The 25670-nt window shown below is 52.3% G+C and overlaps 1 protein-coding gene across 2 annotated transcripts in view; it reads right to left on the minus strand.

The window, feature by feature from the left end:
* KSR1 (kinase suppressor of ras 1) overlaps positions 1-25670 on the minus strand; it is a 161782-nt gene that overhangs the window by 46186 nt on the left and 89926 nt on the right. For both annotated transcript variants that reach the window (XM_027034467.2, XM_027034469.2), the window contains exon 3: positions 1494-1641. In XM_027034467.2, coding sequence (XP_026890268.1) covers positions 1494-1641 — 148 coding nt within the window. The remainder of the gene's footprint in view (positions 1-1493; positions 1642-25670) is intronic.

The following is a 25670-nucleotide window of genomic DNA, read 5'->3' on the forward strand; positions in this document are numbered from 1 at the left end:
GGACGTAGGGGTACCACAGCTGAAACCAGACGAGAAGGACACGGAAAAGACCCCCTCCTCCTCATAGGCCTCCTCCGGGGCATGGTAAAAAAAAGCACCCTCTGAGGAAGAAACCCGAGTTCGAAGCCCAGCCCTGCCGCGTGCCAGCTGTGGGACCCTGGACAATTCACCCAATGCTTCCGATGGTCTAGCTACAACAGGCACTTACCACCACCGCTGAGAAGGGTGTCGCCACATACACGTCAAGCGCCTGACGAGTCAGTGGTCTCCCTGTCTTGGCACCCAGGACGGGCAGACAGGAACCTTCCTAATACAAATGGGTCACCATCCCTCAACGGCTGGTGCCTCCACAGTTCCTTACCATTTGGGCACAGGGAGGGAAGGCTGACGAGTCACCCCACGGTCCCAGCTTGGGTACCAAGTTGTTCTACATTTCCGCAACGCGGAAACAACGCTGCTGCCAACAAAGACTGAGGCTGCAATTCTGGCTCTGCCACCGACTGCTGTGTGTCCGTGGCTAAGCCTTTGCCTTCTCTGGGCTCAGTCCCCTCTGTGAGTGGGGACGCGAACGCAGGCTCCGTCTCTCTCACGTTTATTCTTTGGCACGTGCTGGGAGGCCTGGTACTGGAGGTCTTCTGAACCGAGTGAAGCTCTCCACGCTAGGCTCTGTGTCAGAGGAGGACTCGGTATAATGGGGCCGAGACAGAAATCAAGCCCAGTCCCCTCTGGGGGGAAAAGAAAAATCGAGCAGAATGTAAACTTCAGTACCTTCCTTGAGCCTCAGGGAGCCAGAAATAAGACAGGTGGCTCCGACAATTAAAAACGGGGCTAATTCCATTCATTAGGCTCACTTTAAAGCCTTACTGGTGTGGTAGTGAGCATGTTAAGTCACGGTGTTTGAAGTTGTTTCCAAGGCAAGATTTAGAAAGCCCACAAATAACTCTCAAGGAACTCATCGTAATACCAGGATTACCCACTTTGCCTGGAGTGGCCACGTCCACACTCACAGCTGAAACACCATAGCTTCTCTCATCTGAGCACACAGCCCCGCAGCCAATGGGGGCAGGAGAAGGCAGGGGGCAGGCTGGGGGTGAGCTCGGGGTGCCGAGGGGGCTGGAATGCAGGGAGCCACTGGGGGTTCCGAGCCCAACAGACGTGCTCAGAAGAGGGAAAATCGCACAGGGCTCACCCAGTGGACCAGTGTGGGGTCTCCAATGATGTGCAAAAGCTTCCCTGGGTTCATACTAGGCTGAGCAGTAGGGATGCAAACCCTCTATCTCAGGTCAGGCCAAGCACGCACTCTCTGGCCTTTCCAAGTTGCCTCAGAAACCCTGGGCCACGCTTGCCCCACCCCCATCACTGGCCTCAGCAAAGGCAGGGGCCCCAGGGAACCAGGACAGGCCTGGGGAGGGAAGGCTGGCGTTCAAGCCCAGGCAGAGGGATAGGGAGCCGACGGGGCTGGCCTTAGCACCGGGGAGGCCGGTCCTACCTACCCAGACCTGTCACTTTCCGCAGGCAGGCGAGGGCGTACTGCAGGCGGCCACACTCCTCGGCGTTGGCCCCGTAGCGCCGCAGCGTCTCCTTCACCTTGACCTCGTTCATGTCCAGCAGGGCATCCAGTGTGAGCTCGCTGAGGATCTCCTGAGAAAGCACAGAAAAGACCGGCAGAGAGCCGGTGAGCAGTCAGGCCAGCCCTGGAGCTCTCTTCATCCTCCCCGTGGTCAGGGCTGGGCTCCCCTGCTGAGTGGCAGGGGCCAGGTGCTGGCGGGTCCGCCTCCCAGAAGCCTCCACTTGTCAGAGGACACGGGCAGCCAGCTCTCACCCCACACCCCCAGGGCTACCAGAGACAGCAGCTGAGGTAGACCAAAAGCTTCAGGGCCAGGGTGGGGGAAGGAAGAAAAAAACCCAGAAAAGTTACGATGAGGGCATGGTGCCCGCCTGTTTCTTTTTATTTCTCTGCACAGAAGAATGATGAATCATGACAACTTTTTAGAATGATAAGAACTTCAGATAAAGAAGGCCCTTTACAATTCTGCTAATCTGAATTAGACAAGACAGATTTCAAGTGAAATTGGCTTAACAAGAGAAGGATGAAAAAGAATTAACCCTCACCAAGCACTGTGTAGGCACTTACTATCCTTGCCTTATTTCTCAGTCAAAACCTTTCAAGGGTTCAAGGTGGCAGAGAGGAAGGGACAGGCCCAAGTGTGAAAAGGGCTCCACGCAGACTTTGACGATGGACAGCCAGGTGACAAGGGACGCAGGGGGCCTCTGGGACAGAGAGTAGCCCCTGGCCGGCCAGCAAGGAAAAGGGAGCCTCAGACCTATAGCCGTAAGGAACTGGCTTCTGCCAGTAACCTGAATGCACGTGGACGTGGCTTCTTACTGAAGCTTCCAGGTAAGAGGCCAGCCTTGCTAACACCTTGACTTTCTCGGCCTGGTGACCCCAAGCAGGGAAGCTGGCTGAGCCCGCCTGAACACAGCCATCCAGTCTTCCTCCTACACAACTGTGAGCTAATAAATTGAGGATGCGTGTGGTTATTTGCTCTGCGGCAACAGAAAACTAATACAGAGAGTGAATATTTGAATCAAGGCCTGACTTCAAAGCTTGTGCTCTTTCTCCTCATCAAGGAGGAAGGAACCCCCTCCAGCACTGATTGCTTTGAGCCAGATGTGATACCAAGCCTGGAGCAGACACACAAAAGGATGGGACAGATCTCTGGCCTCAAATGGCTCGCAGGTGACCGACATAAAAACAAGTCACTACAATGGCCTAGCATTGAGAAAGCTCAAAGAGCTACCGAACGGGGTGGGGGGAAGGGAGCTCGGCGCTCTTCCCCTTTGCCTTCCCCTTCTTCTTCTTTGGCCCCTTTCTACATTTTCCAGATTTTCTATATATCAGGGAAGGCCAGACATCCCACATCAAATGATTCATATAAAACCCGCAGCTCTTGAGAATCTAAGATGATTATCACTGATTTTGGCAAGCTGTGTAATTTTCTTTTAAAAGAGTAATGGTTATTGGGGCACCTGGGTGGCTCAATCGGTTAAGTGTCCAACTCTTGATTTCGGCTCAGGTCTCACGGCTCATGAACTGTGAGATCAAACCCCGGGTCAGGCTCTGCGCTGACAGCACAGAGCCTGCTTGGGATTCTCGCTCTCTCTAAATAAATAAGTAAACTTAAATAAGTAAGTAAATAAATAAGTAAGTAAGTAAGTAAGTAAATAAATAAATAAATAAATAAAAGAGTAAGGTTATTGTCAATTCATGCTGCTGTAAATCTTAGACTTAGGTGTCAAAACTGAATCTGATGGGGGCGCCTGGGTGGCTCAGTCGGGTGAGTGACGGACTTCGGCTCAGGTCATGATCTCACGGTTTGTGAGTTCGAGCCCCGTGTCGGGCTCTGTGCTGACAGCTCAGAGCCTGGAGCCTGCTTCTGATTCTGTCTCCCTCTCTCTCTGCCCCTCCCCCACTCATACTCTGTCTCTCTGTGTCTCAGAAATAAACATTAAAAAAATTTTTTTTTAAAAACGGACTCTGACGAAGGTACAGTCTGTGAGTCATCACAGCAATGGTTTGGGGGCTTTGTAATGCTGGTGGTGGGGGCCACAGCTGAGGCCTGGGGTCTGGCCATATCCTCCCCATCCCCACCTTTGTGTCTTGTCTGCATATTCTTCAATCTCCACAGTTGTGGACAAGACTCTGACGGCTGTTTAGAATGATTCACATCAAAATTTAGAAAAACAGACATACACGAAAAAGCACCAAACCACTCGTCATCGGCTGGGCAAACCCTTGCTTGTCAGAAATCCTTCCAGATGATAAAACTAGAGCCTCACAGGAAACTGCTGATAAGAACAGCACAGACAGCAGGCTGGGGAGATAAAGGGCCCCCGGAGAAGCAGCTTTTGTTCAATCGTGTCTCCCTCCTCCGGCCTCAGGGACACTCTTCAACAAAATGCAGTTTTGACCTCTTTGCCCCTCATTTTACCGCGAAAAGCAATTTGGCAATATTGTCAAGAACGAATCAAAGTGATGTTGACATTTACACAACCGCACAAAACAACGCAAGGTCTTTCCCTGGAGCGTCCTCAGTTCTCACGAAACAAGCACCTTCCCAAGGCTGTGATGACTCAGCAGTTCTCAAGTGGGATTCCTAAGCAAGCCTAGAAGCCCAATCCCAGATCTAACTGTCCCGCAAATAAGGATTGTCTTCATTTCTTTCTTTCTGTCTTTCTACTCCTCTCCTCCCCCCACACCCCAAGTTTCCAGCTCCCAAACACAGTAAGTGCATTTATTATTATGGACCATCTACCAGTACGATGCGCCCAGTGCTTTGTGTAGGATCTCCAGTCTGGACAAATCAGCAAGGGTCATGCTGTCAAGTGCACCTTCTCTGAGCCTCAGAGACCATTAATGAGCGGCCGGCCAGAACTGAAACCTACATGGCTGGATCCCAGGGCTCCCTCAACTCTTCCCTGCCGTCATTCCCGAACCTGGCAAAGCCTTGGGATGCCACGACTACCTCGGCGGGGGGGGGATTAATAATTTTTTTCAAAGTAAATTAAAGGAATTAATTTCTATCTGTTTTCTGAAAAGCAAACTACACGGTGAAATGGAAACTCTTTGTTCTCTATCAAGTGAAGTAACCCCCTAGAAAAGAGAAAAGAATATGTTCAAATCCATTCCCTTAAGAAAAAAAAAAAATGGGTGGGGGTACTGGGATAGAAGGGTCCGTCCAGGATCGTACTTAAATTGGAGCTGCCCCTGCCTCTCCCAGTGATGAGGGGGCAAAAGGCAGGCTGGAGGCCAGATACAAGCTAGCACAGACCACCTCCAAGGTGGGATGTATGAGATACTCCTCAGGTACTGCTGGCTGCCCAAGGGCGAATGAAAGGAGACAAACGGTTAACTGATAGAGACTACAGTCATGTGGGCCAGGAGTCTCCATCAGTGTGCAAATATCTCAGTAAATTACAAGAAAAAGGCGACCGACCTTATCAGTAGCCTTATCTCCAGAAACCCGTAGACTCAGTTTCCTGGAGCCCCAACATCCCCCTTCCATAGTGATGTGGGGAACACAGGCGAGAAGGAAATGGCAGGTAAAATTAAATTTCCTAACCTGCCGCCCATTGACAAACACTTGAGGCAAATACAGGGTAGAACATTTCTCCAGGAACACCCTGACCGTCCTAACGTTAATGTCTTACTACAGGGAAAACCACCTGAGCTAGACAACAGCAAGGCCTCAGGCATCTTAGGAGTCCTTTTTACTGTACCCAAGTCCCTCTGGAGATCTCCCTTTTGATGTTACTTCCCCCAACTTCATAGCATATAAGGAGCCACTCTTTACAACCCCAGCGCAGCTCCTTCCTGCCCACGGGTCCTGTCCCCGTGCTTTATTTAATAAAATCACCTTTTTGCACCAAAGAGGTCTTCAAAAATTCTTTCTTGGCCGTTGGCTCCGGACCCCATTAACCCCCCACCACCCCAAAACTTCATGACCAGGACAAGCATGGCTTTCCAGATGTGTGAACTATGTACATCCTTCCGCGAAATGAGAATGCCAGCATACATCAGCGTCATTTCTGACCGGTCCTTCCATTCCCCCTAATGATGAGGGAGCGTGGGGCAAGCCGAGGGCAAGATACAGGCTGGCGTGCACGCACACACACCCCAGGTGGAATGTTCCTTGGACACTCCTGGCTACCCAAGAACAAAGCAAAGGGGTTTCAGTGCTTGCCACGGGAATGTGGGCAACTAAGGCAAACGAAAATTAAATTCCCCTACTGCCTACAGCCCACTGACAAGTCCTTGAAAATGGTAACCACCCTCTAGGAGCTCAGCTGCCTCGATGATGACACTTTGCTGGGGGCCAAAGGGAAATTGAGTTTAACATTATCCCAACTTCGAGGATCTGGTAAGTCCACTGCCTTTATCTCAACTGCCCCAAGATCTATGCTGGCAATCATGCTCCCAGCTTACTGGCCCCAACATCCATCTGAAGGATCTCATGACTGAGGCTTTATTAAACTGTGATAAATGGTGTTTCCCTGGCAACAGCTAGCCCCTCAGGGTCCTAGAAACCTTGCTTCCAAAATTCCTTGGAGACTTACTCTATCCCCGACCCCTTCCCAACCTGAAGGTATATAATGAGGACCCCAGCGCAACTCTTTTTGCCCATGGGTCCAGTCCCCATGCTTTAATAAAAATCACCTTTTTGCACCAAGACATCTTCAAGAATTCTTTCTTGGCCATCAGCTCCGGACCACCCCATCATCACCCCAAAACTTCACCTAACCCCTCCTCCCTGCAGGGCTGGATCACCGGAGAGAGGGACCACCCCACTCTACCTAAAAGCTGCCGTTAACGAAGCGAGCCACCAGTCAGCAAATCACCTAGTAGAGTAAGGGTCTCAAATACACAAGCCTCAGGGCCAGGCCTTGGGAAGAAGTGAGACAAGTGGGGCTGTGGCCCTTTTGATCTATCTTTTAACGGAGACAGAAGTAGAAACACTTCTCTCCTTTACTGGACAACAAGAAATCCAACAGCAGCAAGGTCCAAGCTAACAGGAAACCTACCCTCTGCTTTCACTCAGTGCAGGGGTGTGAGGGGAGGCTGGGGGGGGGTTGCCAGATCTTACTCTGAAAAAATCTGGAGTTTTTTCTTTTTTTATTTAAAAAAAAAAATTTTTTTTAACATGTATTTATTTTTGAGAAACAGAGACAGAATGTGAGTTGGGGAGGGACAGAGAGAGAGGGAGACACAGAATCCGAAGCAGGCTCCAGGCTCTGAGCTGTCAGCACAGGGTGCGATGCGGGGCTCAAACCCACAAATCATGAGATCATGACCCGAGCCGAAGTCAAACACTCAACCGACTGAGTCACCCAGGCGCTCCTAGAGTTTTACTTTATTTTTACGTGGTGGCAATTTTTACATAATGCAAGGCTGTGCAGACCAAACAATCACATCCAGGAGTTACACGTGCCTCCAGACCCCAGCAAGGAGGCCCTGTGCAAAGAACCTGACGCCTCCCAAAGTTCTGATCAGCAACTTCTAAAGCTTTATTTCTGTAGGCAAATGAGGAGGGAGGGAGGCAGCCCAGCAGCAAATGCCCTTAGCTAAGTAGCCCAGGGAGGGGGGTGGGGACAGACCTTCTTAGTGAGGCATCCACCCCAGCTCTGGGACCCCACCACGAAAACAAAGTACCCCGGTCTTTCAACACCTACAAATGATTTCAGACCTGAAGTTCATTCAGTCAAGATGGGAAAGCGCACGAAGCAAGCGGGCCGGAACCAGTATACAAAGAGAATGCATCCGCTCAGCTCTCAGCTGGACTTCCAGTTAGACAAGTCAGGCCAGGGGAGGCTAGGTGCAGGCCCTGGGAGTGGCCCTAAGCAACTGGCACCCCCAAACCTCACCCACAGGTGTGATGTGCCCACCCACAGTGACAGGCACAGCCAAGTGTGTTAGGAAGTTATTCCGGAACATGTACAACTTCTCTGGATTGTCTCTCCACTGAAAGCGAATTAGGGAATCAGGTTCACCACTGCTGCAACTGAACTTCTACACCTGGAAACCCCTCAGGTGTGAGAGGCCCCAAGGTCCCAGGAGGGCCTCCCACCTGCCTGGAGGCCAGGACCCATACCCTAGAGTCGGGGTGAGGGCAGAGAATCTGTCTGCTGCAGGGAGAATTCTTGCCCACCTCACCCCAGCTTCTGTCTAGGAAGAAAATATGGAACAGGAGGGGCGCCTGGCTGGCTCAGTTGGAAGAGCAGGTGACTCTTGATCTTGGGGTCCTGAGTTCGAGCCCCACGTTGGGTATAGAGATTACCAAAAATAAATAAATAAACAAACTTAAAAAAAAAAAAAAGGTGGGGGGATATGAACCAGAAACCGAGAAGGGAAGACAAGGCCGCCCAGGCATTGCCGGGGATGCAAAGCCTTGTCTCCGGCAAGCCTCCGGTGAGCACGTGAGCACAGAAGTGGGGCAGCAAGGACACGGGACAGAGAAAGAGCTCCAGAGAACACTGGCTTCCTGGCTCTCACTGTTCCCTCAAGTCACGGTTCATGTTCTCCAGTAGGTGACGTGAAGTTATTCTTTCTGGTAACAATTAGAGAGCAGGGTTGGTTGAATGCTGAGGTCGCTCCCAGTCTACGGTAATTAAGCTGCTAGTTCTGTTCTCTAGAGCGGCAGGCAGGGCCGGGCTAGGCGGAACACAGCTGTCCCCTCCCCTCAGCGGCTGACAGCAGCTAGTGTCAGAGGCCAGGCTGAGTATCAGATGGTATCCTGGGACTTACCAGCAGCCACGGGGCTGCCTGGGGTCTATACTTAGAAGCCTGTGCCGGCCGACACTGAGAGCCGTCCACACTCGCCGCGGTCAGTCAGGACTAGAAATGCCAGGGGCTTCGATGCCTGTTTGTGGGCCATGTACAGAAGCTGGGGCAGCTCAAGGCAGAATTCCAGTGAAGTCCTGGATTAAAGGAAGCCCAAGAAGCAAACCCACACTTTGTGTTTCTATTTAGCCCTCTGGGCCAAGAGCACAGGAGGGGTCAGTAAAGGCAGTGACTACCTCATCGATGGGGCTAGCTCTCCAGGTCCATTTGCAGAACCCGGATTTCTGGTGTGGGGGCACAGGGACATCCCCCAGCTTCCCGGAAAGGGCCAGGATCCTTCACCGCAGACGCTTCCCTGGGACTGGTCACACCGGAGGGGCCAGGGGTAGACCCCCAGAGCCCTGTGCATGGTGACTCAGACCCCTGTCCACCCCTCTGAGGCCAGCGGGGCAGGCCGGGGAAAGAGAGGGAGAAGAGCAAGGCAGTTTCTATGGCAGTCCAGGCTAGGAACCCACGTGCCTCCAGTTGGGAAGGGAAGACCTGCCCCCGTGTCTCTTTCTGCCTTCTGCCCACGGCTGGGGCTCCGGGAGAGGGACAGTGAGGCTTGCGTAACAATAGTTGGAAATTCTGGGAGGCATAGGCGGAGCCGAGGCATCGAGGGCCTGGGTCAGGCAGCCTTCTGGGGTTTCCATGGAGATCAACAGTTGGCTTTGTTCAGGGGGCACTGGCTTTGACAATGGACAGGATCTGGGCCCAGCCTCCTCCTATCCCAGGGCTGGGAAATGAGAAATAGCAGCTCCTGGGAGAAGTCAGACACTTCCTGGAAGGCTTCTCTCCACCACTCCCCAGCTGGACTAGCATCGTGAAAGAAGGACCAGACTTGGTCAGTGGAATCCCGTGACCCTGGACTAGTCCCTATCCCTCTCTTGGGGTTTGGTTTCATCACTTATAAGATGGGTGGGTTTGGCTGGATTAGACCAGTGGCTCTCAACCTTGGCTGCACCCTAGAATTACCTGGGGGGGGGGGGGGCTTTTAAAAGGGATCCTGATGCCCCCGCCCCACCTCACTCGGGGTAGGGACCGTGAGAGAAGACAGGCTACAGGGCCTTAAGTCTGGCCAAAGTAGCCCAGGGAAGAAAGTGTCTGAGAATGCCCAGTTCAGAAGGCAGGTCTGGCGGCCAGGGCAGGAAGGGCAGGGCTGTGCCCTGGGGTTGACCCCTGCCTATCTTCTCATGAGCCCCACACTCCTTCAACTCAATCCCAGCCTAGCCCAAGCCCACAGGTGTCCCATGGGAGGTCTGTGCCTGCCTCCCTCCCTCCCACCAAGGCAGGGTGGGGGCACACAGAGTGGGGGACCAGGCTGGAATCTCCAGGGAGTGGCTGTCTCTGGCCTATGGATTGGTAGGTCTGGGCTTGAAAGCCTCAGGAACGATGGTGCAGTGACGGCGTAAGGTGTGGACGTAGAGGAATACAGGTCAAAGGAGAAGCACTGAGGAGCAGGTCAAGAACCAAGGCCAGTGATGAGCATTTATTATGCATCTCCTGGGTGCCAGACGAACTACAGAGGTCAGCGCTGCAATCCTCCCAACATCCTGAGATGGGTGATAAGGCTCAGAGAGGGTAGATGAATTGCTCAAGACCACACAGCCGGATTGGTAAGGCTGAGGCGTGGCCATCTCTACCTGTGCCCAGCCAGCTGGCCCTGCCTGCACTGGTGCCCGCCTATTTGCTCTAGAAAGTGAGCTCTTTTGCCCAGGGCAGGGTTTACTTGGAGTCACAGGTCACATCTGGTTTTCCTGGCTCCATGCACGGCCCTTCCCCTGGGCCCAGCTGGGTGCAGCTCTGGCTTCGGGGATAAAAGCACACAGGAGGCCTCCCAGGGTCTTCTCCCCACATGCCCTTTCAAGGCCTTACCTTCCCCTGGTGCCCCCTGGATGAAACCGGCGCTTTCTAACTCCGCCTAGGACCAGATCTTCAAGCCGCCACCATCACCCCAGGGGCCGGCCCCACCCTCCTGGAGAACCAGTCCTATGCCTCCCAGGCCCCATTTCTTCTTCCTATAAACCCTGAGGTACCTGGTGCAGGGATTGGCGAGCTTTTTCTCAACAGAGTGAATGATCTTCAGCCTTGCAGGCCACACCGTCTCTGTCAGAAGTACTCAGCTTGGCCATTAGACCACCAACACGGCCGTTGACAACACATCAACAATACGCACTCCGACACAACATTAATAACGGACACTGAAATCTGAATTTCACGTAACCGTCAGGTCACCAAACAGTCTTCCCTTTTTTTCTCTCTGTCAAAACTGTGAAAACCATTCTTAGTTTACATGGCGGTACAAAAACCAGTGGGGGGGCTGGGCTTGGCCCACGAGGCACAGTCTGGCAAGCCCTGATCCAGTGGGTCACTGAGCCGCTCAACAAACACACGTCAACTATGTTGGGCTCCATCTCCTCGCGGCCCTAAGCCTCACTGCTCCTTCCTTTCCACCTACCTCCCTCTGTGCTGACAGGTCTTCTCCCCGGCCAGCAACCCGCTCCCCCGGTCCCCAGCCCCCGCCAGCATACAATCTGCAGAAGGGGACACAGAGCAGAGGCTTCGAGGTAGGCCCACACCTGCCATCTAGGCCTCCTGCATTTTGCCACCTTTCTCTGAGTCATCAACACACACTTCGCAAACTGCTCCTCCCGGCTGCTGTCTAGAAACAGCCAGACGCGTCCGGCATTAGAGAAACACACAAACACTCACCCCAGCTTCGGGGCTGCAGGCTTACCCCTCAAGACATGCTACTTCCAAAACGGAGACAGGAGACAGGCTCCTACAGGGGGCGGTTCTCTACACCCAGGATGTTTGCTGATTATGGAAAAAAATAAATGAACACGCTATTGTCCACCAGACGCCACGGTAAAACTCAAGTCAGGACTGGAATACTGTCAAAGAATCAGACGGAAGAGAGAACGTTCAAAGATAAGACTGGGGTCAGAGTGGGACAGGAGGAGGGTTTGCCAGCAGCTGAAGAGCTACGCGAAGCCTCAGGTGACAGGCTTGACTTCTGGGGAACTGGCAAACAGGAAAGTCCCTCCCCTGCACAAGTAGGGCAGGATGGGGGGGGGGGCGGGGTACAGAGCTTCCTCGGAGCTGCAGGCCCTCCCTGGTTGACAGAGCAGGTGACAGGAGGACAGGGAGGGTGGCAGAGGGTGGGGATGCGAGCCAGGCCAACAGCTGGGTGAGGAGAGGCTACTGAGTAAGGGTGGGTGTGTGATGTGCCCTCCCCACAGGGGCACCTCTGAGAGGGGAAGGGGGTGCTGGAACTGCAGAGCGGAGTCTGGTTTGAAATGTATCTCCTCATGGAAAACCCCAGCTCTCCCAAGGGCAAAGGCACTGACAGAAACCGACAGGGGCTCCAGAAGCGGCCATGCTGCGGCCATCTTTACTGCTTGCTGGTGCCCCTTCAATCTTCCCTGTCCAAACACACCATTAAAAAGAGGATTCACAAAGGGGCGCCTGGGTGGCTCAGTTGGTTAAATGGCCAACTTCGGCTCAGGTTATGACCTCACAGTCTTGTGGGCTCGAGCCCCGGGTTGGGCTCTGTGCTGACAGCTCAGAGCCTGGAGCTCCTTTGGATTCTGTCTCCCTCTCTCGCTGCCCCTCCCCCGCTCACGCTCTGTCTCCATCTCTCTAAAAAATGAATAAACATTGAAGAAGAAAGAAAAAGGATTCAGACAAGTCTACTAGCCTCCTGCTTCTGTCTCCTCTGTATCTGCAGGGCGGGAGCAGAGTTCAGCCAGCACAGAGAGAGGCCCATGGCACCAGAGTGCCCCCAGACTGGCACCAGGGCCTTAGGACACAGCAGCTTTGCTTAGGGCCTCGGCACATGTCTGGCCCCAGGCTTGGAATCTAGTGGGCCCCAACTTGGGGCCCCCAGCCGAATCACAGACCCCTCTACCAGAGGGGCACGTGCGAGTGTTCAGTTATGCGGCCTGTCCTTTGGGGTTGTTTGTCTGTCTGGGTGGGGGATGTGCGGGGCCACAGGAAGGGAGCCCAGGCTGGAGACCTGAGAACCAGGTTGCTCTGCTGCAAAACAGGGGCTGCATTGTTTCCAAGCTATCCAACCAGGAGACTAAGATCTGTCAGGAGATCCTGGAGGTAAGCAGAACCTTCTCTGTAGTTTTCCAGAAACCCTGTAAACAACTCCTGCCCCACAGCAACAAAGGGCCTCAAAGTATGGGAACCCAATGGAGCCCAATTGGGTGTCTCAGACTCAAGCCAAGGAGGCCATCACTGGTGCTACCAAGGTCTGAGGGCACGAAAGGAGCTAATGGAGATTCATGAGGTTAAGAAGAAGAGGATAAATCCTTCTTCTGCCAAAGTCAAAGAGCAGAGTTCAAAAGGGACTTCAGAGATAATCTAGTCCAACTCTCATTTTAGGGAGGAAAAAATTGGAGGACCACAGAGGGGAGGGGACGTGCTTGGGTCACCCTGAACAACAGCCCAAGACCAGGACCCAGATTTCCAGACACCCCTGCCAGTGTGCATCACCAGGCTGTGCTGGGCCCCTAGGAGGGCTCACGGTTTTTCATTATGGGCATTCCTTACCCTGATGTAAAGTTTCATGCCTGCCAGCTTTTCTGAGCTGCTCTAAGAGGTGAGCCAAGGGTAAGAGCAACCCTGAGGTCTGCCCTGAGAATCACCTCTAACGGCGCTAGCCTGAGGAATGCCAAGCCATGTGCTTGCCTCACGGGCCCAGAGCCCTACGGAATCCAGAGGGCTGGCAAGTCCCTTCCGTCTCGGTGGCTTAAAAGATAGCAGGTGTGCAGGAACTCTCAGCTCCATGTTCTTGCCCACCCCTCTCCACACCCACTGATGACTGTGCACACTTTTCTTCTTTTGGAAAAGAAGAAGCAGGGGCTCCTAGGGGGGCGGGGTGCTCAGTTGGTTACAGCTTAGGTCATGATCTCGAGTCTGTGAGTTTGAGCCCCGCATCGGGCTCCACACTGACAGCGTGGAGCCTGCTTGGGGTTCTCTGTCTCTCCCTCTCTCTACCCCTCCCCTGCTTGATGTCTAAGTAAATACATAAACTTAAAAAAAAAAAAGAAGAAGCAGCAGCAGAAGCAAATCCCATTATTAGCAGCTACACCCCAACACCCAGGTCCTGAGATGCGGCCTAAGACTGCCCAGGGCCAAGGCACGCTGATTCTTCCTCAGCTTCTCTCCATGCTTCCTCTTTCCACAACCAGTCGCACCCAGTCTAGTCATAAACGTAACAGCTACTGGTACTGCTACTGCTCGTGAAGGGGCCTGGGCACAGCTGCTTGGTAGCTAAGGAGAGTGAGGCTCAGAGAGATCAAGTCACTCACTTAGGCCACAGCAAGTGAGCGCCGGAACCTGGACGGGACCCCGGTCTGTGTAACCCCAAAGCCAGCACTCAGCCTCTCCACCCTTTGGCCTTGCTGGCCTGGGTGACCAGAGGCACTGACAGGCAGGGCTGGGGCTGCTTGGACAACTTCAGTTTCTTAAGCCCCCTGCAGAAAGAGCAGGCTCAAAACAAGCACGTATCCTGTTCAAACCGAAAGCAGGAACAAGCCAAAAAATCATTCATTCTCTAGGAGGATGGGGAAGATCTATTTCAGTAAGATCCTGATGGTTCCCCAGCCACTTTCCCTCAAGCAAGTCAGGGAATAAAACAGTGAAATGGAAATCACAACCTAGAACTCTGCAGACGCGTTCTATAGACAGGAGGCATCGCAAGGACTTGGAGCCCAGCCAAACGTCCCCATTCTGGGGACTTGCGGGAGGGCCACCTGATCCCAGACCCCAACGCCTACCTTGCAACCCTCCAACCTCGGCTGGTCCAGGCTTTGTGCTTCTCGCAAGACCACGGGTGGTGGGGTCCCTGTGCCCCTGGCAACCTTGGCCAGCACCCAGCTCCACAGGCAATGCATGGTGAGGGGCCCAAGCCCAGGGTCCCCGGCAGCCCCAGCCCCTGGTACGGTGTCTCCGAGAAGGACAAGAAAGGGAGAGGAGTTTCTGTTTTCATGACTGTAGTGAACAGTCACTGCAGCCAAAAATAGTTTGTGCCTGGGAGTCGGGGAGTCAGCACATACCTCCCGGAGCAGGTGCTGGTCGTGAGACACACAGGCTCCGGCGGGCCTCGGGGCAGGGGCCTGGGGACGCAGGCACCCAGGATACTCAGGATATCAGGCCACAGACGGAGAAGTTTTACCCACCTCGCTGCTCACCTCCAGAAAGTTTGACCTGAGTCAACAGGAGCATGATCATCTCCCTCTTCTCGGTGAATCATCTGGGGAACCCCCACCCCCACACAAATTCCAATTACCCCCCACCTTCCTGGAGCTCTCACACATTTGTGGCTGGGTGGTTTGGACAACCACAGGAAGAGTCCTATGAACTACAGTGGCTGCCCTAGATGGCACACAGGACAACCATTAAAAATGTAGCTCAGCTGTCAAAGCTCTTAGAACGATACCCTGACAACCGTGAACTTTATGTACATTAAAAAAAAAAAAAATGTAAAAGAAGTTAAGGGGCTGGCTATCAGTGGCTGGTAGAGCTGCGGAGGGATTTTGTTTTCTTTTTTGAGCTACTTTTTTATTTTCAAATTTTTCTGTGATGAACATTTGTAATTCGATTTGGAAAACGTTACTTTGAAATGCAATTCTTAAAAAGGAAGAATGTTCAGGCCTCACAGAGTTCGGAACACATACGTGGTTCTATCTCTGGGAATTTTTTTTTTCAACTTTTTATTTATTTATTTTTGAGAGTGCAAGTGGGGGTGGGGTGAGAGAGAGACAGAGAGAGACAGAGACAGAGAGACAGAGAGAGACAGAAAGAGAGAGAGAATGAATCCCAAACAGGCTCAGCACTGTCAGTGCAGAGCTTGATGAGGGGCTTGAACCCATGACTGAGCCACCCAGGTATGCTTATCTCTGCGAATTTAAGGTAGGTAGGTAAGTGTGTGTGTGTGTATTTTGTGACTCCTGCTTTGAAACCAGATATCCTGGATGTGAATCCTGGCCATACCATGTACCATCTGGGTGACCTCAGGTAAGTGACACTGTCAGTTTCTCTAGCTCTATTATTCATTGGGGATAAAAGCATTGCCTCCAGCTATAGACTAAATATTCATGCCCCGCCCCCCCCCCCCACAACCCCCATCAAACCTAATCCCCAGTGTGATGGTATTAGGACATGGGGCCTCTGGGATGTGTTTAAATTAAAAGGGGAGAGACCCCATGATGGGATTAGTGGCCTTTACAAAAAAGACCCCAGAGAGCTGCCCGGCCCCTTCCACCATGTGAAGACATTGCAGAGACAGCCATCTATGAACCAGGAAGTGGTTTCTCACCAGACACTGACTCTGCCGGGTCCTTGATCTTGGACTTCCCAGCCTCCAGAACCATGAAAGAGAAATTCTGTTGTTTATAAGTCACCCACTCCATGCTGTTTTTGTCACTGCGGCCCAAATGCCTTAAGATATCATCTCATAAGGTTACTGGGAGGACTGAATGAGACACTCCATGTAAAGCTCACAGCTCAGTCCCAGACATACTGGGAATACTCACTGAAGAATTCTAGCATAGGGGCATGCATAGAGCATGTGACTCTTGGTCTTGGGGTTGTGGGTTCAAGCCCCATGTTGGATGAAGAGATTACTTAAAAATTAAAAAAAATTTAAAAAAATTCTTGGGGCACCTGGGTGGCTTAGTCAGTTAAGCATCCGACTCTTGATTTTGGCTCAGGTCCTGATCTCACAGTTAGGAGATGGAGCCCCAGTGTGGGGCTCTGTGCTGGGCATGGGAGCCTGCTTGGGATTCTTTCTCCCTGCGCCCATGAGCAAGTGTGCGGTCTTTCTATAAAAAAAGGAAGGAAGGAAGGAAGGAAGGAAGGAAGGAAGGAAGGAAGGAAGGAAGGAAGGAAGGAAGGAAGGAAAAGAAAGAAAGAAAGAAAGAAAGAAAGAAAGAAAGAAAGAAAGAAAGAAAGAAAGAAAGGGAAAGAGAGGGAGGGAGGGAGGGGCTCTGTGCTGGGCATGGGAGCCTACTTGGGATTCTTTCTCCCTGTGCCCATGCGCATGTGTGCAGTCTTTCTATAAAAGAAAAGAAAGAAAGAAAGAGAGAGAGAGAGAGAAAGAAAGAAAGAAAGAAAGGGAGGGAGAAAGGAAGAAAGGAAGAAAAGAAAAAGAATTATAGCATAAATTCATGAATAAGCTACATTAAAAAAAAAAAAAAAAAGGAAAGCCAACGAACAAAGAAGGCTGACTGGAAGGAAATGCACCAAGATGTTTAAAGCATTTCCGCGGAATAGTACAATTAAGGGGTACACCATCCACAAAGGGTATTATTGTTTTCATTTCCATGCCTTTCACATTTTAAAAATGTACATCCAGGTAAATTACCGGATATTAAGGGGAAAACAACCTAAAAAGCCGAGAAGCAATGAGTAGCTCTATGAAGGATTACAGATAACTTATTTCTTTGGCTTTTCTATATGTTCCATCCAAAGTAAATATGCATTACTTTCATAGTGAACAAAGTGAGAAATGTTATTAAAAAGCAAAACCTAGGGGCTAGGCTCACCGATCATATTCTAGAAATGTGATTTCTGCTGGCCCCCGCCAGGGTCTAGGCCTTATGCACCACCTCTGAGCCCGAGGCCTTCGGTCTCCCACAGAGACGCAGGAGAGTTCTGCTCACTGATGGAAATGGGGCACAGTGGTCACCCCTGAGACCCTCAGGGGAGCGCCAGATGACCCAGCCCCATGGAGAGCTCCCAGTGAGGGTGGAGATGGCGGGGAGGGGACTGCGGTAGTGGCAGTAGCAACAGTTCTTGCCGTCTGCGGAGCGACGGCGTTTATTCACGCCTCTTCTGTCAGCAGGGCTAACTTTCCTCCAGGAATCCACTTCCCGAGTGCACGTGGCCCTGACCCTTCAGACCCCTAGACTCTCCGGCTCGCTGCTAAAGGGCTGAGCCCGTGACCCAGCGCGGACCAACAGGAGTGTTTGGTCTTCCCGGCCCGGTGACTGGTTTTGGCATAACACGTGACCAAAGCCAGGCCATTCAGGGCCTTCCCTGGGATTCTCCAGCTACGGCTCTGGGGGAAGAAGCACTCCTTCTATACGGGCAAGCGCTACGACTATGCTGGCAGAAAGAGGCCTAGCTGCTTTGACGGTGCCCTTGATGGCCTGCCCTGTGGAGTGGGCCTGGCTGAGAACTATACCCTAACAGCATCATCTGAGTGCATCCAAACCATCCTGGACTTCTATCACTTAGGCTGACAAAAGTCTTTAAGCCCGTCGGTACTGGAACTTGCCATGGAAAAGTTCTAACCAGTAGTAGGAGAATATAACAGCTTGTACTCATAAGCACTTACTATGTGCCCTGGTACCACGGAATTCATCTACTCCCCCCCTCCCACCTTCATCCATCTCATCAACAGACAGCTACTGGATGCCAACTGTGTGCCAGGGACTCTCTTCTGCGCTAAGAATACAACAGCAAACAAAATATGCCGTCTTTTTCTTTAGGGAGCTTGCATTTTAACAGGAAACGCAGAGTAAAAAACAAATTAGAAAAATCACTAAAATGTGTAATTGAAATTGGTGAGTAAACGCTAAAAAGGAAGGAGCATGCTGAAGTAAAGTGGCAGATATAGGAGGCATCTAATTTTAGACAGGGTGGCCTCTCTGAAGAGTGGACTTCTGAAGTTGCTAGCCCTAAAAGTATAGAAATTTCCAGGCAGAGGAAACAGAACATACAAAGGTCCCGGCCATGACAGGAAACCGGACGTGTTCTAACACAAGGTGAAGAGTGAGGAGGGGCGGGAGAAGGAGTGTGGAAGGAGGAGGCAGATGCCAAATATTTCAGAGCCTTGAAGGTAATGGTGAAGGGGCTTGGGTTCTATGCTGAGCGCAAGCCATTAAATGAAGGGCTGTATTCAGAAAAGAAAGACGATCAGAAAAGAAAGATATTTAAGAAAAAATCACTCTTGGCTTATGAAAAATGAAATGAAGGAGAGGGCAAGAGTAGATACAGAGAGTGATGTAGGTGCTACTGCACAAGTCCATGCAGTAGCTCAGTGGGGGGGGGGGGGGCGCAGTGGGCAGAGGCAACAGTAATGAAAAAGAGACATGGGTAGATTTGGGATATTCATTTGGAAATGGAGCCAGCCAATCAAATGTGGAGATTAAGGAAGTAGAAGGAATCACAAGTGACTGAGTATCTAGCTAGAGAACTGATAGATAAGGAACCGGAGAGGCTGAGAGGTAAGGGACTTGTCCATTAGCAAGAGGCAAAGTGAAGTTTCTGTCCACCTCCCCACACCAGGTTCTGAGCTATTTCCAATCTTACTACCTGCCCAAAAACATACAGATGAGAATAGAGCCACCAAAACATGTATGTTGATTTTTTTTTTTTAAAGAAGGATAGTAAGAGAAGGGATTTTTGTTTACAATAATTAAAACAGTGTGGTGTTGACACAAGAATTTCCCAATGATATCTGGCTGGTGAGGTCTGCTCTAGAGCAATCTTGCCTTTGAGGCCAGTCCCCAGAGGAGGAGAGACGGAACACAATCTGACAGCCCAGTAGCTGAGTGGCCCCAGAGGCAAAGTCATCTCAGAGCGGGGCTACAGGCACACAGCCTTGCCGAGGCCAGTCCCTCACCAAAGAACAGAGGCAGCTCAGGAACTGGGACCTCAGCGGGCCCTCGGCAGCCTCCAGTCACCTCCCCCGAGAGACCCCTACAATTCAACCCTCACTAGCCCACACGAGAAAGCTCCTGAGATGCCTCGGCCCAACAGACCACAACTCTTTGGATGATCTGATCGGAATTCATTCATTCAACAGGACACCTTCGGCATGCCAGGCAGCAGGGACAGAACAGTGAACAAAAGAGCCAGATTTCTGCCCACGTGGCATTTGCAGTCTAATTGCGATCCAAAGGATCAAGGAGATGGGCTCCCCATTCAAAGATGTGAACCAGTACGGGGCTACCAGAACAGTCCTGCTCTAATCTTTTCAGATTTCTAGAAACCAGGGCCAACTTCACACTTGAAGCTTAAAAGAGGGCACCGTGGCTCAGAATCAGAAAATAAATCACGTCATCAATTGGAGAGACGGATGTATGCAAGTTCAGTGAGGACGGGAACTCAAGCGCAGCACCTACTACAGGCTCTGGAACACAGCAGGAGCTAAATGCACACCAAACAAGTGCATGGCTGGGTGGAGACAAAAAAAAAAAAACACAAGGCCGCCCTGCCCTCAGCTCTGTATCATGCCCCATCTCAGCCTTTCTGCCCTTGGGGCCCATCAGTCTGCTTCCATGGTGGTTATCTGTAGACTGTTTATCTATAACAGACTGGTTATCTATAGACCACCCTATACACCCCCAGGGAAGACTGTATTTTGTTCATCAATTAGTCCCCGGCAGTAATTAATATGGGTAAGTGATCAAAGAATGTAGAATGAATGGATATTAAGGAAAGAGGGAAGGAGGGGAGGAAGAAAAGGAGGAGGGATAGAGGGAGGGAGGAAGAGGGAGAAGGAGAGAAAGTGAAAGAGATCAATTCAATTATACAAACTACATACAGTAACCCCAGGCTGGGCTATTCTAGATAAGAAACTGAGTCAAGGAGGGAAGACCTGTGTGACACCGCCAGGTCACTCAACTTCTCTGAATCTCAGTTTGCTCAGCTATGAGAGGGGGATCGAGGTGCCTCCCCCTCCCCCCCACCCCAGGTGTAAGGATTACACAGGACGGTACAGACACAAAATGCTGCCTCCCTTCACATCTCAACTCTAGCTCTTGGCTAGGTGACACCGGCACGCCAGCCCACCACCCGGGGCCTCCGTCTCCCCATCCCACTGGGTGGTACTGAGACCTCAAATCCTCCGGAGCAAGACCGCCGGGGGCCACCGGGGCCCACACGCTGGCGCAGATCCCTCCACGAGGCCTGATGAGGGTGTGTGCTGCCTTCAGAGGCGGCTCCCAGCTGCCAAAGAGCAAGGCTGTTGGAACAGTGGGGCCTCTGGCTCCCCCAGGGAGAGGGTGGGGATGACGGGAAGAGGGAACAGGAGGAGAGGCCGGGCAGAAGGGCAAGAGGACTCACAAGGATTAAAGCTGAACCCAGGAGCCAAATACCAGCTCACTTTTCTGGTTTAATCTTCCACAGCCTCCTGCTTCTTACAGCCCACCCGCCCAAGCCCACACAGAGCTATGGCCAACTCCCCGCCAGTGGGAAACCAAGATGGCGGCAGGAGGCAGGTAGCCTTCTTCCCCATCCCCAAGAGAAGGCCTGACCGGACTTAATTTTTTTTTCAGTTTATTTATTTATTCTGAGACAGACAGCACGAGTGGGGGGAGGGACAGAGAGAGAGAGAGAGAGAGAGACACACACACACACACACAATCTTAAGCAAGCTCTGTATTGACAATGCAGCCTAACACAAGGCTCAAAACCACAGACCATGAGGTCATGACCTGAGCCGAAATCAAGCCTCAGGCGCTTAACCAACCCACCGAGCCACGCAGGCGTCCCGAGAAGGCCTGACTTAAACACGGGAACGGGAGGGTAGTAAAGAGAAATTTGCCCAGTGGGGGCCAGAACAAAAACCCCTTACCGAACTCGCCTCCATCTTCACTTCAGAAAGCGCCACCAGCAAGGGCTCACTCCGGGGACCCTGTGGCCCGGGACTCCGGGCCTGCGGTCTTGGCCTCTGCAGCACCCACCGCTCACGGCTGGGACTGATCCCAGCCAGCGCTCGCCACTTCCTTTAACAACTTCCAACGGGGAAATTGCTGCAGAAAAAAAATGGCTCCACGCCAGCGGGCTCTGAAATCATTTCCCCCCAGCTGCAGCCAGAACATGGAGCTGAGATTTTTAACCTGTGGAAGGTTTGGGGGTGAGGGTGGAAATAGAGTGTGGGACTGCAGGTGGCTGGGGAGGAGGAGGGGCCCCCGCCTCTGAACCCACCCACATGCTGGTCCCCAGGGCCCTGCCTCCACGCGGCGCCCCGAATTCCCACACCAGCACGGACTCACCTTTCACTGTCCTCAGGGTGAACCCAGCCTTCTCACTGGCAGGGGTTTTAATTTCCCTAAAACAATTCTAATGTCCTCTCCCATCCTCTCTCTCTCACACACACACTGCAATGATCTCTAGATAAGACCCCAACCCCTACTCGCCACCTGCCAAGACCTCCATGAGCCAACCATTTCCTCACAAGTCTCCTCCCAGGCTAAGCTCTTTGCAAACACTTCCCGCGAGTCTGCACCAGCTCTCTCAGACCTCAGGGTCTCTGCAGGTACTGTTCCCTCCATCTTGCCCTTCCAGCCAGCCTAGGTCCCAGCTCTCAGGGAAGCCCTCACTGGTGCTGGTTCTTCTCCGAGTTTGCCCGCTTGCCCCCACAGACCCCAGGCTGCCTTCTGTCAGGACTCTAGGTGCCCACTCTCGGCAAGTGTCACGCACCCTGTGAGCTCCTGGGGCCAAAGGGAGTGTCTCCAGCATCTCAGCTGTGAGCACAAGGTCCCGCCAGAGACGGCTGCAGACCCGCAGGCCCAGTACAGCAAGGGCTATTCGGCTCCTTACATTATTAAAAGTCATCACGATAAAATAAAATTTTAATTTTGGTTTCTTAGTCACCCTAACCATATTTCGAGTGGTCCATGGCCACGTGTAGTTGGCGGCTACCACGGTGGACAGGGCAGCACAGAATGCTTCTATCAACACAGAAAGTTCTATTGGGACAGTGTCGCTCTAAATGAAGCTCTGATGGTTTGGGTTAGCATTCCAAAGTGTCTCCCGAGCTGTCCATCCCCGACATCCGTGGTGCAAGAGTTAGAATCAAAGGCCATGCATGTCAGAAGCACCCACAGCAGGCTCTGGCGCTCGGATTCGGGAAGGGAAGGAGGAGAGCCGAACCCCTCCATCTACCCCAGAAACTGGGAAGTGCAGCCACCACCGAGGCCACTGCCACATCCGTCCCCTCTCTTCGTCCACTATTTCCTGGGAGGGTCAAGATACGCAGAGAACTCAGAAGCCAAAGGGACAAGTGCCACCAGCCAAAGGCCACGCCCAGAGGCCTCGGGGAACAGCTCTGCGAGCACCGAAAGTTCAGCAAAGGAAACAGCCAGACTTCATGGTTTAGATCTCTTCTCCAAAAAAACCCAACAAAACATAAAAAGGACACAGAGAGAGGAGGACCGTGTTATAAAGTCTTCATCTCCAGCCTCCATCCTGTGAAGAAGACTTTCGTGCATTCCTCAGTCACTCCCTCTCCCAGCAAATACTTGCCAAGGGTTTCCACAGGCTTGCGACTGGGCACATGGGCCCTTCTGGGCACAAGCTGATGCCTTCTGTGTGTGCCTCTCTGTGCGTAGATGGGCACCCCTCAGTTGTTGCTAAGATAGCTTGAAGATATCTTATCTCTTAACTAGTCTAGTGTTAGAGAGGAATGAGATGATTTGTACGACTCACACAGAGATGAGATTAAGACTAAAAAAAAATACTGTAGGAGCCCATTTTAGCAACCGTAAAAAATAAAAAGGAAATAAATTTGTATGTAAATGGGAACAATGTGCTACCCTGGACTGGATCCTAGAACTGGAAGGAGACACTAGTGGAAAGACGGGTGAAAAATCCAAAGAGAGTCTGGCATTCAGTTAGCAGTAACGTACCAATGTCGTTTTCTTGGTTTCGACAAATGTACCGTGGTAACGTGGGATGTTAATGATGGGGCAGACTGGGTGAGGGCCACAGACAGAAACTCTGTGCAACCTCTACAAATCTAGAACTATTCCCAAATAAAACGTTTATTTAAGAAAATAAGCTGGCACAAACGCAGACCCTCGGATCAATGGAACAGAATAGAGAACCCAGAAATGGACCCACAAACGTATGGCCAGCTACTCTTTGCGAAAGCAGGAAAGAATATCCAGTGGAATAAAGACGGTCTCTTCAGCAAGCGGAGACAGCCTCCTTCCCACTCAGCAGGGTCTGGGGTTGCTAATGGAAACGGCCCTTCTTTCCACCCTTCAGAAAACTCTGGCCTGGGCCTAAGAACCAATCGGAGATGTGAAGGGAAGAAACAGAACAATCGAGAAAAGGGGTTTGGGGAGCTTGGGGAAGACGTACTGAAACCCAGCCAATGGTTCCTTGGGATTCTTAAAACCCATGTGGAGAGCTGCCGGCCAGGCACTCTGGGGCAGCCTGGCCCACCCTCCTTCTTGCTCCCCATGCACTCAGGCCCCACTTCCTCCACCCTCCTGGTGAGGATGCCCAGGAGTGGCCTTTGGGACCAGCAGCGGGCGGGGGGGGGGGGGGGAAGGCTGACACTGGGGGCGGGCCCAGCTTCAGTCCCCTGCGCTGCCCTTCTTGGGCCTTGAGCTGACACCCACTGCCTCTTGATTCAGAAAACCACCTCCAGGGGCCCCTGGGTGGCACAGGCGGTAAGCGGCCGGCTCTTGATTTCAGCTCAGGTCATGATGTCATGGTTCTGGGAGATCAAGCCCCACATTGGGCTCCATGCTAGCAACACGGAGTCTGCTTGGGATGCTCTCTCTCCCTCTTTCCCCGCCCCTCCCCCGCTAGCTCTCTTGCTCTTTTTCTCTCTCAAAAACAAATAAATAAACATTAAAAAAGAAAAGAAAAGAAACCTGTCTCTCATGAGCCCCTGCTGCTAGCCTTCCATTCACTCCCCCCTTCTCTTCACTCCCTGTATGGCTATCTCGAGCTACCTGTGTGCAAACCTCCAGCCGTCTCTTTGGGTCTGGCTCTCACTCAGGAATAACAGCAGCTGAGGAGGAAAGGTGAGGAAACTGCCTGAATTTTCCCTTCTCCACCCCGGCGAACACCACAGTGCCTCTTAGCACTTGCCCTTCGCACCTGGTTCGGCGAGCAAGAGGCACATCACTCACGGCGCAGGCCCGTAACCAGACTAGAGGCCTCGCGGCGAAGGGTTGGTCCGGCTCTTGGAGGCACAGCCCCTTAGTGAGTGAAGGGTGCTGGTGTGGTCAGAAGGGCAGTGCCAAAGAGGGCCAAGGACACCCTGGGGCACTGGCCTGTCCCGGCCTTCCTGAGGGCACCGACTTTCCAGGGCTCCTCCCAGAGGCTGACTCATGGGTAGTTGTGCAGAGCTGGGAAGGTGGATCTTTGGGGCTGTGAGATCCCAAAGTGGCTTCCCCTGCAGAGCATGAAAAGCCCGACCCTGGACTAACCTGTGTCACCACCCACTCAGGACCAAACCCTCGACTCCCGGGACATCCACCACGTAATGATGAGATCCACCCTTCCTCCCTCTCGATTGTCACGTCAGGCCGAACACTCGGTGGGGGTTGTCCTGGAGCTTGTATTTCAGTGGGAGACAGCAGACATCCTGTACAACAAATAAGTTAGGGCCACCCCAGAAAGCGGTCAGCGTCCTTGAGAAAAATCAGCCAAGATGCACTGGTATAGAATAAAGGGTAGGAGTGATCTTTCGCTCAGATTATCAGGGAAGACTGCTCAGGGGAGGTGGCAGTGGTCCTGATGCCACAGTGATGTCCACAGGATGAGGCAAGGAGAGAGAGCACTCCAGGGAGAGAAAGAGCGAGTGCAAAGGTCAGACCAGAGGGAGCAAAGAGGAGGGTGAGGGTGAGAGGAGGTCGGAGAGGCCGAAGCATGTGAGGAATCTGCCGTTTATTTGGCCAGAGAGGATGATGGCCTAGACCGTGCCACTGGTGGTGGGGATGGAGAGAGGAGGACGGGTCTGCAGATCTCAAAGCAGGGCGCACAGGGCTCGCTCAGGGCTTGCCCACGTGAGGGCGGCAAGGGAGGACTCAGGGATGTGAGTCCTGGGGCTTGAGTAACTGGGTGGATAAGGCCACCATTCTCTGAGCTGGGCAGCGTGGGAAGAAATATAATAAAATATAATAAATATATATATTTACATATATATAAATATAAATATAATAAAATATAAAAAAATAAATAAACGTCTATGTAACTAGATGGGGGAGAACGAGAGCTCAGCCCGAAACATGCTGGTTTCTGAGCCGCCTCATGATCTCCAAGTCACGGGAGAGGTCACTGGGCAGCCAGAGACACTCTTGCTCTCTCACCCCGGCCCCTCCATCCCCAGGGAGCTCTCCGTTCCGTTCTGACTCTACCCCAGTCCCCCAGGCCAGGTAGCATCCTGGTACCCAAACCACACCTGGCTCTTGGGCTCTCCCGCCTGCCTGAGCGATCCCTACATACAAAGGAGCCGGTTCTGAGGCGTCTGGGTGGCTCGGTCGGTTAAGCGTCTAACTTCGGCTCAGCTCATGATCTCGAGGTCCGT

The sequence above is a fragment of the Acinonyx jubatus genome, chromosome E1, assembly GCF_027475565.1.
Source record: "Acinonyx jubatus isolate Ajub_Pintada_27869175 chromosome E1, VMU_Ajub_asm_v1.0, whole genome shotgun sequence".
NCBI classification, from domain to species: Eukaryota; Metazoa; Chordata; class Mammalia; order Carnivora; family Felidae; genus Acinonyx; species Acinonyx jubatus.